Source organism: Oncorhynchus gorbuscha, unplaced genomic scaffold (genome assembly GCF_021184085.1).
Source record: "Oncorhynchus gorbuscha isolate QuinsamMale2020 ecotype Even-year unplaced genomic scaffold, OgorEven_v1.0 Un_scaffold_6895, whole genome shotgun sequence".
In the NCBI taxonomy this organism is placed as follows: Eukaryota; Metazoa; Chordata; class Actinopteri; order Salmoniformes; family Salmonidae; genus Oncorhynchus; species Oncorhynchus gorbuscha.
The window spans coordinates 1-17,882 of record NW_025750400.1 but is presented as its reverse complement, the minus strand read 5'-3'; the positions used below and the strand labels follow the sequence as shown (position 1 = coordinate 17,882).

The window sequence follows — 17,882 nt, the reverse complement described above, 5'->3', positions numbered from 1 at the left end:
TTAACTTATTGTTCTGCTCTGTCCCCCTGCAGGACAGATGTGGAGTTGCAGTTTAAATGACAGGGTGTTCTGCTCTGTCCCCCTGCAGGACAGATGTGGAGCTGCAGTTTAACTTATTGTTCTGCTCTGTCCCTCTGCAGGACAGATGTAGAGTTGCAGTTTAAATGACAGTGTGTTCTGCTCTGTCCCCCTGCAGGTCAGATCTGGAGTTGCAGTTTAAATGACAGGGTGTTCTGCTCTGTCCCCCTGCAGGACAGATCTGGAGTTGCAGTTTAAATGACAGGGTGTTCTGCTCTGTCCCCCTGCAGGACAGATCTGGAGTTGCAGTTTAAATGACAGGGTGTTCTGCTCTGTCCCCCTGCAGGACAGATCTGGAGTTGCAGTTTAAATGACAGGGTGTTCTGCGCTGTCCCCCTGCAGGACAGATGTGGAGCTGCAGTTTAAATTACGGGTTGTACTGCTCTGTCCCCCTGCAGGTCAGATCTGGAGTTGCAGTTTAAATGTTACCATCACGAGGACCGACAAATGAACACCAACTGGCCTGCCTCGGTCCAGGTCAGTAAGAACACCACACACACACACACACACACACACACACACACACACACACACACACACACACACACACACACACACACACACACACACACACACACACACACACACACACACACACACACACTAATCTTCCTTTCCTCTGTGTAGGTCAGTGTTAACGCCACGCCCCTCACCATCGAGCGCGGCGACAACAAGACGTCCCACAAGCCCCTGCACCTGAAACAAGTCTGCCAACCAGGAAGGAACACCATCCAGATCACAGTTACCGCCTGCTGCTGTGTGAGTACTGTGCTGACAACAACAACCACTACTGCTACTAATGATGAGGATGATGAGGATCGTGGTGATGATGAGGAGGATGAGGATGATGAGGATTGTGGTGATGAGGATGATGATGATAATGAGGATTGTGGTGATGATGAGGAGGATGAGGATTATGAGAATTGTGGTGATGAGGATGATGAGGATTGTGGTGATGAGGATGATGATGGTGATGAGGATTGTGGTGATGATGATTATGGTGGTGTGGGTGATAATGGTGATGAAGATGAGGATTCTGGAGATGATGATGATGATTGTGGTGATACTGGTGATGATGATGAGGATTGTGGTAAGGATGATGGTAATGATAATGGTGATGATAATGAGGATGATGATGGTGTAAATGATGATGCTCCTCTCCTCTACAGTCTCACCTGTTTGTACTGCAGCTGGTCCACAGACCCTCTGTACGATCCGTCCTGCAAGGCTTACTGAAGAAGAGGTTACTGCCTGCAGAGCACTGCATCACCAAAGGTACACTACTGTTATATCCCTCCTGGTACTGAGTAACCCTCTCTCTCTGGTACTGACTGACCCTCTCTCTCTGGTACTGAGTGATCCTCTCTCTCTGGTACTGAGTGACCCTCTCTCTCTGGTACTGACCCCTTATCTCCACTGTGGTCCTCCTCCCATCTCCCTTATCTCCACTGTGGTCCTCCTCCCATCTCCACTGTGGTCCTCCTCCCATCTCCCTTATCTCCACTGTGGTCCTCCTCCCATCTCCCTTATCTCCACTGTGGTCCTCCTCCCATCTCCACTGTGGTCCTCCTTCCATCTCCACTGTGGTCCTCCTCCCATCTCCACTGTGGTCCTCCTCCCATCTCCACTGTGGTCCTCCTCTCATCTCCACTGTGGTCCTCCTCCCATCTCCACTGTGGTCCTCCTCCCATCTCCCTTATCTCCACTGTGGTCCTCCTCCAATCTCCACTGTGGTCCTCCTCCCATTTCCACTGTGGTCCTCCTCCCATCTCCACTGTGGTCCTCCTCCCTTATCTCCACTGTGGTCCTCCTCCCATCTCCCTTATCTCCACTGTGGTCCTCCTCCCATCTCCCTTATCTCCACTGTGGTCCTCCTCCCATCTCCACTGTGGTCCTCCTCCCATCTCCACTGTGGTCCTCCTCCCATCTCCATTATGGTCCTCCTCCCATCTCCCTTATCTCCACTGTGGTCCTCCTCCCATCTCCCTTATCTCCACTGTGGTCCTCCTCCCATCTCCACTGTGGTCCTCCTCCCATCTCCACTGTGGTCCTCCTCCCATCTCCACTGTGGTCCTCCTCCCATCTCCACTGTGGTCCTCCTCTCATCTCCACTGTGGTCCTCCTCCCATCTCCACTGTGGTCCTCCTCCCATCTCCACTGTGGTCCTCCTCTCATCTCCACTGTGGTCCTCCTCTCATCTCCACTGTGGTCCTCCTCTCATCTCCACTGTGGTCCTCCTCCCATCTCCACTGTGGTCCTCCTCCCATCTCCACTGTGGTCCTCCTCCCATCTCCACTGTGGTCCTCCTCCCATCTCCATTGTGGTCCTCCTCCCATCTCCCTTATCTCCACTGTGGTCCTCCTCCCATCTCCCTTATCTCCACTGTGGTCCTCCTCCCATCTCCACTGTGGTCCTCCTCCCATCTCCACTGTGGTCCTCCTCCCATCTCCACTGTGGTCCTCCTCTCATCTCCACTGTGGTCCTCCTCTCATCTCCACTGTGGTCCTCCTCCCATCTCCCTTATCTCCACTGTGGTCCTCCTCCCATCTCCCTTATCTCCACTGTGGTCCTCCTCCCATCTCCCTTATCTCCACTGTGGTCCTCCTCCCATCTCCACTGTGGTCCTCCTCCCATCTCCCTTATCTCCACTGTGGTCCTCCTCCCATCTCCCTTATCTCCACTGTGGTCCTCCTCCCATCTCCACTGTGGTCCTCCTCCCATCTCCCTTATCTCCACTGTGGTCCTCCTCCCATCTCCCTTATCTCCACTGTGGTCCTCCTCTCATCTCCACTGTGGTCCTCCTCCCATCTCCCTTATCTCCACTGTGGTCCTCCTCCCATCTCCCTTATCTCCACTGTGGTCCTCCTCCCATCTCCCTTATCTCCACTGTGGTCCTCCTCCCATCTCCACTGTGGTCCTCCTCCCATCTCCACTGTGGTCCTCCTCCCATCTCCCCAGTTAAGAGAAACTTCAGCAGCGTAGCGGCGTCCTCTGGGAACACCACTGTGAACGGCGAGGACGGTGTCGAACAGACGGCCATCAAGGTCTCCCTCAAATGTCCGATCACCTTCCGGAGGATCCAACTTCCATCCAGAGGTCATGACTGTAAACATGTCCAGTGCTTTGATTTGGAATCCTACTTACAGTTGAACTGTGAGCGAGGGACGTGGCGATGTCCAGTATGCAAGTAAGTTGGGACTTCGGTTGAACATGGGGTGGGTGATTCTAACCTGGCTGGGTGAAACTGGGACTTATACAGTAATGTTGAATTAATGTGCACTGTTACCTGTAAAACTACATCGAATAAAGGTATTTATGTTATATCTGAAATACTCAGTTACACAAAGAGTTCAATCAGTAATGTTTATGTCCTCTCTGTAATGTTTATGTCCTCTCTGTAATGTTTACGTCCTCTCTGTAATGTTTATGTCCTCTCTGTAATGTTTACATCCTCTCTGTAATGTTTACGTCCTCTCTGTAATGTTTACGTCCTCTCTGTAATGTTTATGTCCTCTCTGTAATGTTTATGTCCTCTCTGTAATGTTTATGTCCTCTCTGTAATGTTTATCTCCTCTCTGTAATGTTTATGTCCTCTCTGTAATGTTTATGTCCTCTCTGTAATGTTTATGTCCTCTCTGTAATGTTTATCTCCTCTCTGTAATGTTTACGTCCTCTCTGTAATGTTTATGTCCTCTCTGTAATGTTTACGTCCTCTCTGTAATGTTCATGTCCTCTCTGTAATGTTCATGTCCTCTCTGTAATGTTTACGTCCTCTCTGTAATGTTTACGTCCTCTCTGTAATGTTCATGTCCTCTCTGTAATGTTTACGTCCTCTCTGTAATGTTTACGTCCTCTCTGTAATGTTCATGTCCTCTCTGTAATGTTTACGTCCTCTCTGTAATGTTCATGTCCTCTCTGTAATGTTCATGTCCTCTCTGTAATGTTTACGTCCTCTCTGTAATGTTGATGTCCTCTCTGTAATGTTTTCGTCCTCTCTGTAATGTTGATGTCCTCTCTGTAATGTTGATGTCCTCTCTGTAATGTTTACATCCTCTCTGTAATGTTGATGTCCTCTCTGTAATGTTTACGTCCTCTCTGTAATGTTGACGTCCTCTCTGTAATGTTGACGTCCTCTCTGTAATGTTTATGTCCTCTCTGTAATGTTTACGTCCTCTCTGTAATGTTTACGTCCTCTCTGTAATGTTTACATCCTCTCTGTAATGTCTACGTCCTCTCTGTCCTCCGCAGTAAAACAGCGTTGCTGGAGGGACTAGAAGTTGACCAGTACATGTGGGGGATTCTTAATGCCATCCAAAAGTAAGATGACTTTCCCAACATCCTCACCATACTTATCAAACCCTCCTACTGCACCAATCACCATGAACGTTATCACTTATCAACCTTCTTGAGAGATTTTAGGCTTAATAAAGATATTTCACACTATGTTGTTGAGAGATTTTAGGCTTAATAAAGATATTTTACACTATGTTGTTGAGAGATTTTAGGCTTAATAAAGATATTTTACACTATGTTGTTGAGAGATTTTAGGCTTAATAAAGATATTTTACACTATGTTGTTGAGAGATTTTAGGCTTAATAAAGATATTTTACACTATGTTGTTGAGAGATTTTAGGCTTAATAAAGATATTTTACACTATGTTGTTGAGAGATTTTAGGCTTAATAAAGATATTTTACACTATGTTGTTGAGAGATTTTAGGCTTAATAAAGATATTTTACACTATGTTGTTGAGAGATTTTAGACTTAATAAAGATATTTTACACTATGTTGTTGAGAGATTTTAGGCTTAATAAAGATATTTTACACTATGTTGTTGAGAGATTTTAGGCTTAATAAAGATATTTTACACTATGTTGTTGAGAGATTTTAGACTTAATAAAGATATTTTACACTATGTTCTTGAGAGATTTTAGGCTTAATAAAGATATTTTACACTATGTTGTTGAGAGATTTTAGGCTTAATAAAGATATTTTACACTATGTTGTTGAGAGATTTTAGGCTTAATAAAGATATTTTACACTATGTTGTTGAGAGATTTTAGGCTTAATAAAGATATTTTACACTATGTTGTTGTCTTCTGTAAAGTGGAACCATTGTTTATTGGGATGCAGGAATAAAGCACTCATTCTGCGGCTTTCTCTTTTCATCATCTCACTACCTCCCCCCCCTCCCGCCCCCCCGCCACGCCCAGCTCGGAGTTTGAGGAGGTGACCATAGACCCTTCGTGTAGTTGGAGACCTGTGGCCATCAAGTCTGATATCCACATCAAGGAGGATCCAGATGGACCCATGGCCAAGAGGTTCAAGACCATGAGCCCCACCCAGATGACCCTGCCCAACGTGATGGAGATGATCGCCCTGCTCGGCCCAGGGCCCTCGCCCTACCCGCCCCAACAGGGGGGCAACAACAGCGAATACGGAAGCCATGGTACATTATTTACTGAGTTACCTTCTTCCTAACTTAATCCTCTTAGTTCCTGGAGGAACATAGGGCCATGGTACATTATATACTGAGATACTTTCTTCCCAACTTAATCCTCTTAGTTCCTGGAAGAACATAGGGCCATGGTACATTATTTACTGAGATACTTTCTTCCCAACTTAATCCTCTTAGTTCCTGGAAGAACATAGGGCCATGGTACATTATTTACTGAGATACTTTCTCCCCAACTTAATCCTCTTAGTTCCTGGAAGAACATAGGGCCATGGTACATTATTTACTGAGATACTTTCTTCCTAACTTAATCATCTTAGTTCCTGGAGGAACATAGGGCCATGGTACATTATTTACTGAGATACTTTCTTCCCAACTTAATCCTCTTAGTTCCTGGAAGAACATAGGGCCATGGTACATTATTTACTGAGATACTTTCTTCCCAACTTAATCCTCTTAGTTCCTGGAAGAACATAGGGCCATGGTACATTATTTACTGAGATACTTTCTTCCTAACTTAATCATCTTAGTTCCTGGAGGAACATAGGGCCATGGTACATTATTTACTGAGATACTTTCTTCCCAACTTAATCCTCTTAGTTCCTGGAAGAACATAGGGCCATGGTACATTATTTACTGAGATACCTTCTTCCTAACTTAATCCTCTTAGTTCCTGGAGGAACATAGGGCCATGGTACATTATTTACTGAGATACTTTCTTCCCAACTTAATCCTCTTAGTTCCTGGAAGAACATAGGGCCATGGTACATTATTTACTGAGATACTTTCTTCCCAACTTAATCCTCTTAGTTCCTGGAAGAACATAGGGCCATGGTACATTATTTACTGAGATACTTTCTTCCCAACTTAATCCTCTTAGTTCCTGGAAGAACATAGGGCCAAGGTACATTATTTACTGAGATACCTTCTTCCTAACTTAATCCTCTTAGTTCCTGGAGGAACATAGGTCCATGGTACCAACAATGAGTTTTTAGATTATGTTTCTGTGTACATAAAAACATCAGTACTTGTGTCATATCACAGTTATGTGATTCATAAACAAACAAACAAATAAACAAAAAGAAAAATAACCTCTGAAAGTAACTTGCTTGTTGTGATTTTTTTGTTGTGTTACTAGGTAACAGTTACCAGGGCCACAGCGGGGGCTTTGACTTCCCCCATGGGAACCCCGGTTGTACGACCATGAACGACTTCATGCACGGCCCCGTTCTGTCCCACCCGCCAAACATGGCACAGGACAAACCCCTCACACACAGCATGCCTGACTCTGTAAGTTAAAGTTTACATGTTTTCAAATGTACTGCCTTGTGGGATGTATACAGAGGGTGGTGCGTACGGCCCAGTACGTCACTGGGGCCAAGCTTCCTGACAACAAGGACCTCTATACCAGGCGGTGTCAGGGGAAGGCCCAGTACGTCACTGGGGCCAAGCTTCCTGACAACAAGGACCTCTATACCAGGCGGTGTCAGGGGAAGGCCCAGTACGTCACTGGGGCCAAGCTTCCTGTCATCCAGGACCTCTGTACCAGGCGGTGTCAGGGGAAGGCCCTAAAAATTGCTAAAGACTCCAGCCACCCTAGTCATAGACTGTTCTCTCTGCTACCGCACGGCAAGCGGTACCGGAACGCCAAGTCTCGATCCAAGAGGCTTCTTAACAGCTTCTACCCCCAAGCCATAAGACTCCTAAACAGCTAATCAAAGAACTCCTCCAGACCCCTCTTTTACCCTGCTGCTACTCTCTGTTTATTATCTCTGCATAGTCACTTTAACTCTACCTCCATGTACATATTACCTCAATTACCTCGACTGTCCGGTGCCCCCGCACATTGACTCTGTACCGGTACCCCCTGTATATAGCCTCCACATTGAATCTGTACCGTAATACCCTGTATATAGCCTCCACATTGACTCTGTACCGTAATACCCTGTATATAGCCTCCACATTGACTCTGTACCGTAATACCCTGTATATAGCCTCCACATTGACTATGTACCGTAATACCCTGTATAGAGCCTCCACATTGACTCTGTACCGTAATACCCTGTATATAGCCTCCACATTGACTCTGTACCGGTACCCCCTGTATATAGCCTCCACATTGACTATGTACCGTAATACCCTGTATAGAGCCTCCACATTGACTCTGTACCGTAATACCCTGTATATAGCCTCCACATTGACTCTGTACCGGTACCCCCTGTATATAGCCTCCACATTGACTCTGTACCGTAATACCCTGTATATAGCCTCCACATTGACTCTGTACCGGTACCCCCCTGTATATAGCCTCCACATTGACTCTGTACCGGTACCCCCTGTATATAGCCTCCACATTGACTATGTACCGGTACCCCCTGTATATAACCTCCACATTGACTCTGTACCGGTACCCCCTGTATAAAGCCTCCACATTGACTCTGTAACGGTACCCTCTGTATATAGCCTCCACATGGACTCTGTACCGTAACACCCTGTATATAGTCTCCACAGTGACTCTGTACCGGTACCCTCTGTATATAGCCTCCACATGGACTCTGTACCGTAACACCCTGTATATAGTCTCCACAGTGACTCTGTACTGGTACCCCCTGTATATAGCCTCCACATTGACTCTGTACCGTAACAACCTGTATATAGTCTCCACATTGACTCTGTACCGTAATACCCTGTATATAGTCTCCACATTGACTCTGTACTGTAATACCCTGTATATAGCCTCCACATTGACTCTGTACCGGTACCCCCTGTATATAGCCTCCACATTGACTCTGTACCGTAACACCCTGTATATAGTCTCCACATTGACTCTGTACCGTAATACCCTGTATATAGCCTCCACATTGACTCTGTACCGTAACACCCTGTATATAGTCTCCACATTGACTCTGTACCGTAACACCCTGTATATAGTCTCCACATTGACTCTGTACCGTAATACCCTGTATATAGCCTCCACATTGACTCTGTACCGTAACACCTTGTATATAGTCTCCACATTGACTCTGTACCGTAACACCCTGTATATAGCCTCCACATTGACTCTGTACCGTAACACCCTGTATATAGCCTCCACATTGACTCTGTACTGGTACCCCCTGTATATAGCCTCCACATTGACTCTGTACCGTAACACCCTGTATATAGCCTCCACATTGACTCTGTACCGTAACACCCTGTATATAGTCTCCACATTGACTCTCTCTCTCCCCCTCTCTTCCTCTCTCTCTCTCTCTCTGTTTCTCTCTCTCTCTGTTTCTCTCTCTCTGTCTCTCTCTCCTTTTCTCTCTCTCTCTCCCCCTCTCTTCCTCTCTCTCTCTCTCTCTCTCTCTGTTTCTCTCTGTTTCTCTCTCTCTCTCCTTTTCTCTCTCCGTCTCTCTCCCTCTCTCTCCTTTTCTCTCCTTTTCTCTCTCCCACTCTCTCTTTCTTCTTCCCTTCTCAGATACCTCATCCTGCCATCACTGACCAGTCCCACAACTTGTTACAGCATAGCTTACACGCCCAATCGCACCCAGGCAGCCAATCGGGACAGCCGTTGCATCACAGTGGACCTCCTCAGCCGTCACGACAACAGGCTCCGCCCCCACAGCAACAACAGCCCGGCCCTAACAATCACCCTCTGCAGCACGGTGACCCCTTAGAGGGACTGGGTGGAGGGCTCCCAGATATGCCCGAACCTTCCTTGGATGTAAGTTAGACACACATGGGCTACGTCCCAAATGGTAACCTATTCCTATATAGTGCACTACTTATTTAGAAAATAGAGTGCTATTTGAGACGTATATATTAGTGATGGGTTATGGGTTAACCGTGGGTTATCCTAATGTCTATGTAATATCCACGTGGTGGGTGGGTTTAGGGTCATGAAATATTTCGTGGCTGAAGGTTGAGTAAATGTAATTTATTTTGTGCGATTTATATCTACAGGCTACATATAATTTTTGTTGTCTTTCATTGTTTTTATCTGCTGTTATTGCGTAAGCCGAAGCTTTAGGGCCTAACGCCTCGATCACACCGACAGTGTCCAAACAGCTAGGTGTGTGAGCAAGAACAGTTCAACATTCACCTTCTGCGACCATTTCTGTCAAACCGTCTACAGCACACAGTTTGATGCTTACGTTGGATGAATCCTACCTACGCACCACACAGAAGCAACTGCCTCAGCAACGCTGCGAGGCAAACGCAGCGTTTCACTGGAAACGAATGTACTTCAGGTGTACCAAACTGAAATGACGCCGTCGGTGTGATCGAATCGTAACTGTATGCGCGCCAAATACACTGAAAAGGACTGTGTCGGAGTTTAATTCAATCAGAGACCAGCTGCAAAATGGAGAGTTGAAAATAAATTAAAAGAACGGAGGGCCAGAACAGTAGTCTAATGTTATGAGAAGGGAGGGCCAGAACAGTAGTCTAATGTTATGAGAAGGGAGGGCCAGAACAGTAGTCTAATGTTATGAGAAGGGAGGGCCAGAACAGTAGTCTAATGTTATGAGAAGAGAGGGCCAGAACAGTAGTCTAATGTTCTGAGAAGAGAGGGCCAGAACAGTAGTCTAATGTTATGAGAAGAGAGGGCCAGAACAGTAGTCTAATGTTATGAGAAGAGAGGGCCAGAACAGTAGTCTAATGTTATGAGAACGGAGGGCCAGAACAGTAGTCTAATGTTTTGGTAAGGGTTGGGCCAGAACAGTAGTCTAATGTTATGGTAAGGGTTGGGCCAGAACAGTAGTCTAATGTTTTGGTAAGATGGCCAGAACAGTAGTCTAATGTTTTGGTAAGGGTTGGGCCAGAACAGTAGTCTAATGTTTTGGTAAGGGTTGGGCCAGAACAGTAGTCTAATGTTTTGGTAAGGGTTGGGCCAGAACAGTAGTCTAATGTTTTGGTAAGGGTTGGGCCAGAACAGTAGTCTAATGTTATGAGAAGAGAGGGCCAGAACAGTAGTCTAATGTTTTGGTAAGGGTTGGGCCAGAACAGTAGTCTAATGTTTTGGTAAGGGTTGGGCCAGAACAGTAGTCTAATGTTTTGGTAAGATGGCCAGAACAGTAGTCTGATGTTCTGAGAAGGGTTGGGCCAGAACAGTAGTCTGGTGGGTGTGGTTATTGCTGGTGGGTGTGGGTTTTCTGTGTTGTTGTGTAAATAGTTTATTTGGGATTTCAAAGTGGACTATTACAGATCCTAAATTTGTGATGAGACACGTTGGAGTGGAATGTACAGATATCATTTTTTTTGTGTGACGCTTTTTCATTCACCGTTTCCATGTCAAAGTTAGATCGACCTTCTCCTGCAGATCTTTACTAAAGAGCGTGTTTTCTTTTTCTCTTCTCTGTAGCTCCTTCCAGAGCTGGCTAACCCAGATGACTTGTTGTCTTACCTCGATCCTCCAGACCTCCCGAGCAGTAGCAACGATGACCTTCTCTCGCTCTTCGAAAACAACTGACTCTGATTCTAGATCAGTTCATTTTTAAAAATGTATAAAAAAAACACTTCTAGGACTGCCTGGAGTTGGACCTATAACATCTGACCTGAGACCTGCTCCAGTACTTGACAAAGATGCACTCCTTTCTCCTTTCCTCTTGTACAGTTTGCATTGATTCTCCAGCAGACTGACTGACAGACTGAATGACTGACAGACTGACTGAACAATGTTTTAAAACTCAAAAGACACAGCAGGACAGGGTAGGCAGTGAGTGATGTCTGCCTCCCTGCAACGCCCCCATGTGACCATCGATGATACCAGCTATCTGATATTCAGTTCATTTTGTATTCTACCAGTGTCTGTGTGCACATTTAGGAAAGTGTTGATGCGTTTTTTTAAAATTCATATTTTGTTTCCTTTTAAAGAAAAAAAAGGAGGAATTAATTAAATATATAAGGGGGAAAAAAACATATTGGAAAAACAAAATGTCCTGCACTACCTGGCCAGTGTGTGTAATGTTCACGTTATTGTTTCACCTTATAAGACACAGCGTCTCAGCTTCCTGTTGTCCCAAACGTTGTCACAGTTACTGTCTGTCTGTGTGTCTGTGTGTCTGTGTGTCTGTGTGTCTGTGTGTCTGTGTGTCTGTGTGTCTGTGTGTCTGTGTGTCTGTCTGTCTGTCTGTCTGTCTGTCTGTCTGTCTGTCTGTCTGTCTGTCTGTCTGTCTGTCTGTCTGTCTGTCTGTCTGTCTGTCTGTCTGTCTGTCTGTCTGTCTGTCTGTCTGTCTGTCTGTCTGTCTGCACATCATGTGAAAGCACAAGATATAACAACTCATACATCTCAAAGGGAACAAAACACATTTAAAGTGACAGCTTTGTCTAACATTTACGAGAAACATTTACGAGAAATGTGCGATTTTTGGGGGGGAAATGTTCAACAGCTCCCACTTTAGTTTCAACAACAACGAAAAAAGAAAACAAATGTTTTGGTTCAAGTTTTTTTGTTTTCTTTTGGGAAGTGGAGAGGAAGGAATCTTCCTTCTTCTTTGGGAAGTGGAGAGGAAGGAATCTTCCTTCTTCTTTTGGGAAGTGGAGAGAAGGAATCTTCCCTTCTTCTTTGGGAAGTCGAGAGGAAGGAATCTTCCATTCTTCTTTGGGAAGTGGAGAGGAAGGAATCTTCCCTTCTTCTTTTTGAAATAAAGAGCGATGGATGAAACCAAGTGGAGGGAGAAGGCAATCATCCTCTTCTAGGAGAGAGAGTCTACCCTACAGCATAGACATTTATAATCTCCAATCAGAGAAATACATTTTCGTACTGTGACTGTATCTTGTTTCTTTATTATCCTGGACAGAGTAGAGTCACCAATTGATTGATTAATTGATAGTCATCAATGGTAAAGGAAAGCAGACGTGGGAGAATGATGTTTGTTACCAGCGTTATGGGTCCATTTGAATTGAAGGCAGTCAATTCAGGAAGTTAACTAAAATTCCAATTTAATCATTAATTCCAATTAAATAATTAAAACAGGCATATATTTTCAATTACTCTCAATTAGCTGAAAAGGGAGAAGCTATTTAACTACGTCAACATATCACTTCCAGAATTGATTGACATCTATTTGAATTGTTCCCAACCCTGTGGGTTACTATTTGAGTTTCCTGTCAGGCCGATATCAAGCCAGTTAGAGCTCCTATCTTATACGTCTTTCTTCTCTGCATGCGCCCCCTGGTGTTGCTCCACTCATCATTCTCTCTTATCTTCTCTTCATGCATCGCCTGGTGTTGCTCCTCTTATCATTCTCTCTTCTCTTCATGCACCGCCTGGTGTTGCTCCTCTCATCATTATGTCTTCTGTGCATGCGCCGCCTGGTGTTGCTCCTCTCATCATTATGTCTTCTGTGCATGCGCCGCCTGGTGTTGCTCCTCTCATCATTCTGTCTTCTGTGCATGCGCCGCCTGGTGTTGCTCCTCTTATCATTCTCTCTTATCTTCTCTGCGTGCACCGCCTGGTGTTGCTCCTCTTATCATTCTCTCTTCTCTTCATGCACCGCCCGGTGTTGCTCCTCTTCCCATTTTATAGAGCTGCGTCTCTAGCTCTCCCTGTTGAATTCTGTTATTAGTAATCATTTTAAAAAGTTCCAGGTGCCAGGCCCTTGTCTGGGGGTGTTCTCCCAGTAGTAAAGATAGTGTGTGACTGAAATAGCACGCTGTTCCCTGTATAGTGCACTACTTTTGAGGGTACTAAGGTACCATTGCTGACAAATGTATGGTGTGCTTTTTAAAGTTGCTGTTATCACCGCTTTCTGTCTTTCTGTGTGTCTTTTATTCAACAGTAATATTGGATGGGATAGTGCTGTTATCACAGCACACTGATATTATGGGTTAAAATTGGCTTTCGTTTTGTTTCTACTAGCTTTTTGTTGCTGGAAATTGTGACTTCATCAAACATTGTGAAAATGCTTATCATAACCAAAGAGGGATTGGGAAGTGTGTGTGCGTGCGTGCGTGTGTGTGGTGTGTGTGGTGTGTGTGTGTGTGCGCGTATGTGTGCGTGCGTGTGTGCTTGCGTGCGTGCGCGCGTGTGTGTGTGTGCGCGTGTGTGTGTGTGGTGTGTGTGTGTGCGTGCTGGTAGTTATCCTTCATTTCAAAGATATCGAGGAAAACTAGCAGGGATCATCCGTCAGTCACCACTGTTGTAACGAACGTTTGTTTTTAAGTTCACTTCATGACAAGAGTGTTGTTGAGTATGCAAATGTATTATTTTTAAAGAAAAGCTATTGTAAATATAATTTGTGAATATTTTTATATCATCTTGATAATTCTCTGTCCTTTTACGTTAATTAGTCAAAGTCCAACGGATCTCATCCTCCCCGAAACAAACCCAACACTGACCGGGTTGGGTCTCAAATTGAGCCCTATATAGTAGTGTTGCCATGATGCCAGTATCGCGATTCTACGACACCGATTTTCCTTGGTAAATAACACAAAATATTGTGTTTACAGCTTCAAAATAAGACATTATTAGGACTGTTTTCGTCAAAGACATCGAGTCTCCTTCATGTTTTGTTTCCTTTGCTTCCTTACTTCCTAGTATCGCGACACGTCTGGTATCGCGACACGCCTGGTATCGCGACACGTCTGGTATCGCGACACGCCTAGTATCGCGACACGCCTGGTATCATGACACGCCTGGTATCATGACACGCCTGGTATCATGACACGCCTGGTATCATGACACGCCTAGTATCATGACACGCCTAGTATCGCGACACGTCTAGTATCATGACACGCCTAGTATCATGACACGCCTAGTATCATGACATCGCCTAGTATCGCGACACGCCTAATATCATGACACGTCTAGTATCGCGACACGTCTAATATCATTACACGTCTAGTATCGCGACATGTCTAGTATCATGGCACGTCTAGTATTGCGACACGTCTAGTATCATGACACGTCTAGTATCGCGACACGTCTAATATCATGACACGTCTGGTATCGCGACACGTCTGGTATCGCGACACGTCTGGTATCGCGACACGTCTAGTATCGCGACACGTCTAGTATCATGACAAAACTACTATATAATGTAAAACTGCTATACATTTGACCAGGGCCCATAGGGAAACTCATAGAGCTCCGGTCAAAAGAAATGCACAACATCTTCTGTCTCATCTCATAGGTGAACCTAATCCCCTCCAAATGTCTCATTGTCAGCTACATACTGCAGATATCTCTCTCTGTGTGGCGGTCCGTCACTTTAACAGATATCTCTCTCTCTGTGGTGGTCTGTCCACTTTAACAGATATCTCTCTCTCTCTCTCTCTCTCTCTCTCTCTCTCTCTCTCTCTCTCTCTCTCTCTCTCTCTCTCTCTCTCTGTGGTGGTCTGTCCACTTTAACAGATATCTCTCTTTCTCTCTCTCTCTCTCTCTCTCTCTCTCTCTCTCTCTCTCTCTCTCTCTCTCTGGTCTCTCTCTCTCTCTCTCTCTCTCTCTGTGGTGGTCTGTCCACTTTAACAGATATCTCTTTTCTCTCTCTCTCTCTCTCTCTCTCTCTCTCTCTCTCTCTCTCTCTGTGGTGGTCTGTCCACTTTAACAGATCTCTCTCTCTCTCTCTCTCTCTCTTTCTCTCTGTCTCTCTCTCTCTCTCTCTCTCTCTCTCTCTCTCTCTCTCTCTCTCTCTCTCTCTCTCTGTGGTGGTCTGTCCACTTTAACAGATCTCTCTCTCTCTCTCTCTCTCTCTCTCTCTCTCTCTCTGTGGTGGTCTGTCCACTTTAACAGATCTCTCTCTCTCTCTCTCTCTTTCTCTCTCTCTCTCTCTCTCTCTGTGGCGGTCTGTCCACTTTAACAGATATCTCTCTCTCTCTCTCTCTCTCTCTGTCTCTCTCTCTCTGTGGTGGTCTGTCCACTTTAACAGATCTCTCTCTCTCTCTCTCTCTCTTTCTCTCTCTTCTCTCTCTCTCTTTCTCTTTCTCTCTCTGTGTGATCTGTCCACTTTAACAGATCTCTCTCTCTCTCTTCTCTCTCTCTCTCTCTCTCTCTCTCTCTCTCTCTCTCTCTCTCTCTCTCTCTCTCTCTCTCTCTCTCTCTCTCTCTCTCTCTCTCTCTCTCTCTCTGTGATCTGTCATAACGAACCCCAGTGGACCCATTTTAGAATCCACTGTGTTCCTAGACATTAACTGTCCTGTAGCTTCTCTTTCTGTCGTAAGGCTATGTCCCAAATACGCTCCGTTTGGGACGTAGATTCTCTCTGTCTCCCACCTTCTTCGTCCCTGGTGTCATTCATAACAGACTAGTCGGGCCTTCTTTTTATTTTTTTTATTAGATACAAATGTAAATAAAATGTATCAAGTGTGATAAAGCAATATTCACAGATCTTCTTTTGTGCTCAAATGTTGTAGAGTAAAATTTGTGTATTTTTCGAACTAACATTCACATTTTTAGGTTAAGAATGGACAATAATGATTCACAAAAACTGTGGTAGCTATCCACTATCCGCTATCAGAGAACTATGTGAATATCAGAATTGTTGCTAATTATGGTCAATATACAAGTGGTATTTTAAAGATACCACAGCCTTATGTTAAAGAAATGTTTGATATTGTTTTTATTTTTGTTATTGAAAATGTGTTTTTTTTTTAAGCTTAAAGACCATTTACATGTTGTTTCCCATTTTAAATGCTGTTTTTTTTGGAAGGGGGGGTAAATTATTTTATATTGTTTTTATTTTATTTTAAATGTAAAGTTAGACATATAATTTAATTTAACTGTAGCAATGTACTGATTTAAACATCCTGATTATTGTAAACCTAACATTTTAAACTTCATTATTGCTCTAGAAATAGTTACAGTGCAAGAGATATTTCGATAGAATAGCTGATATTAATGTGTAAAATCTGTCACTTAAATCATGAAATCAATTGATCAATCAATCAATCAATCAAATCTTCTTGACAAAGGACTGCCAACATCAACTTTTCTTAAAAAAAAAAAATTGAAACCTAAACTTGATCGTTCCCACGGCGATACCTAGCTCTGGTCCCGGGGTGTGTTTCCAGAGCTAGGAGATGCATAGCTATCATTTCACATTTTGCCATGTTTACATATGAACAGGTTTGTGTAGAGGGCAACCTAAATCTGTAATAATCATCCCGAAGTGTAGTGTTTCTGTGGAAAATACGGTCTCAAACAGGAAAAATTAAAAACAAACACTGAGAGGCGGCGCACCACCCGTTTAGGCTTTTAGGAACGATCTGCATGGGAGATATCTGTTGGCCCTAAGATAAACCTGACACAATGTAAATTAATGGAGACACTTTGTGAACAACAAATGAGTTCATTTTCCTGCGAATGTGTATCGTTTTTTTAAATTCAGAATATGAAGAAGCTTGCAACCTCTTCAATTGGTAGAAGGTCTGACTTGAAAATGAAAAACGTGTTAGTTATGCTGGTCTGTATGAAAAATATTTTCTTGGCATTTTTTTTTTTGTGACCCTTCTCTGTAATTTGACCTCTTTTGTTACTTAAGGGGACTGGGACAGCTATGTTTGACCTACATGTTAATAATTATCTTCCGTGTACTAGTCTATCACCTGAGTATCTGAGGTGCTACAACTGTAAAAAGAAGAAGAAAATATTGAGGAAAATACCAGGGGGAGGGGTGAATTGGGGGTCCAAACCCAAACAGATTGTATCCAAATCCATAGGTTGGGCATTTTTTTTAAAATGAAATCTAAATAGTACAAGCTAAGGTGAAAAGGTGGCCATTTCGTCTCAATGTTTGTACATTGTATGTACAATCGTTTCATATTCTAAAAACTGGTCAGAAAAATAAAAGGAACTAATTGTGATTTTTAGTCTTGCAGAATTATTGTATGTAGTTAGATGATGTGACAAGCTAATATTTATCTAATAAATATGTATTCAGATGATATCTGTATATGTTTTTCTTGTCGTCAATTATTTTTCTGGATTATAAACCAAGTTGAGGCCCGAGGGGCCCGCCCTATACCATATACCTGAGTCGTCAGGAGGACCCCGGACGTGAGTAGGTACATGTGACTGCCAAAACGACAACATAAAGTATTATGTTAGCATTGCCATGCTAGCCAAAATAATGGCCTGCCCGGCATTTCTATACGTGACACTAAGCATTACCTCAGGAGCCTTAAGCATTACCTCAGGAAGCTTAAGCATTACCTCAGGAAGCTTAAGCATTACCTCGGGAAGCTTAAGCATTACCTCAGGAACCTTAAGCATTACCTCAGGAACCTTAAGCATTACCTCAAGAACTTAAGCATTACCTCAGGAACCTTAAGCATTACCTCTGGAGCCTTAATCATTACCTCGGGAGCCTTGAGCATTACCCCAGGAAGCTTAAGCATTACCTCGGGATCCTTAATCATTACCTCAGG

At 44.1% G+C, this 17,882-nt stretch overlaps 1 protein-coding gene across 1 annotated transcript; it reads left to right on the top strand.

The window, feature by feature from the left end:
- Positions 1-465: 465 nt before the first annotated feature.
- Positions 466-11,102, top strand: LOC124029588 (zinc finger MIZ domain-containing protein 1-like; the record flags this gene model as incomplete). The annotated part of the gene is made up of 9 exons (XM_046341246.1): positions 466-555; positions 706-837; positions 1,248-1,353; positions 3,037-3,265; positions 4,327-4,395; positions 5,293-5,528; positions 6,673-6,824; positions 8,995-9,240; positions 10,879-11,102. Coding segments are annotated over 9 exons (1,368 nt in total), but the record flags the coding sequence as incomplete, so codon positions are not given.
- Between the last annotated feature and the right edge of the window lie 6,780 nt (positions 11,103-17,882).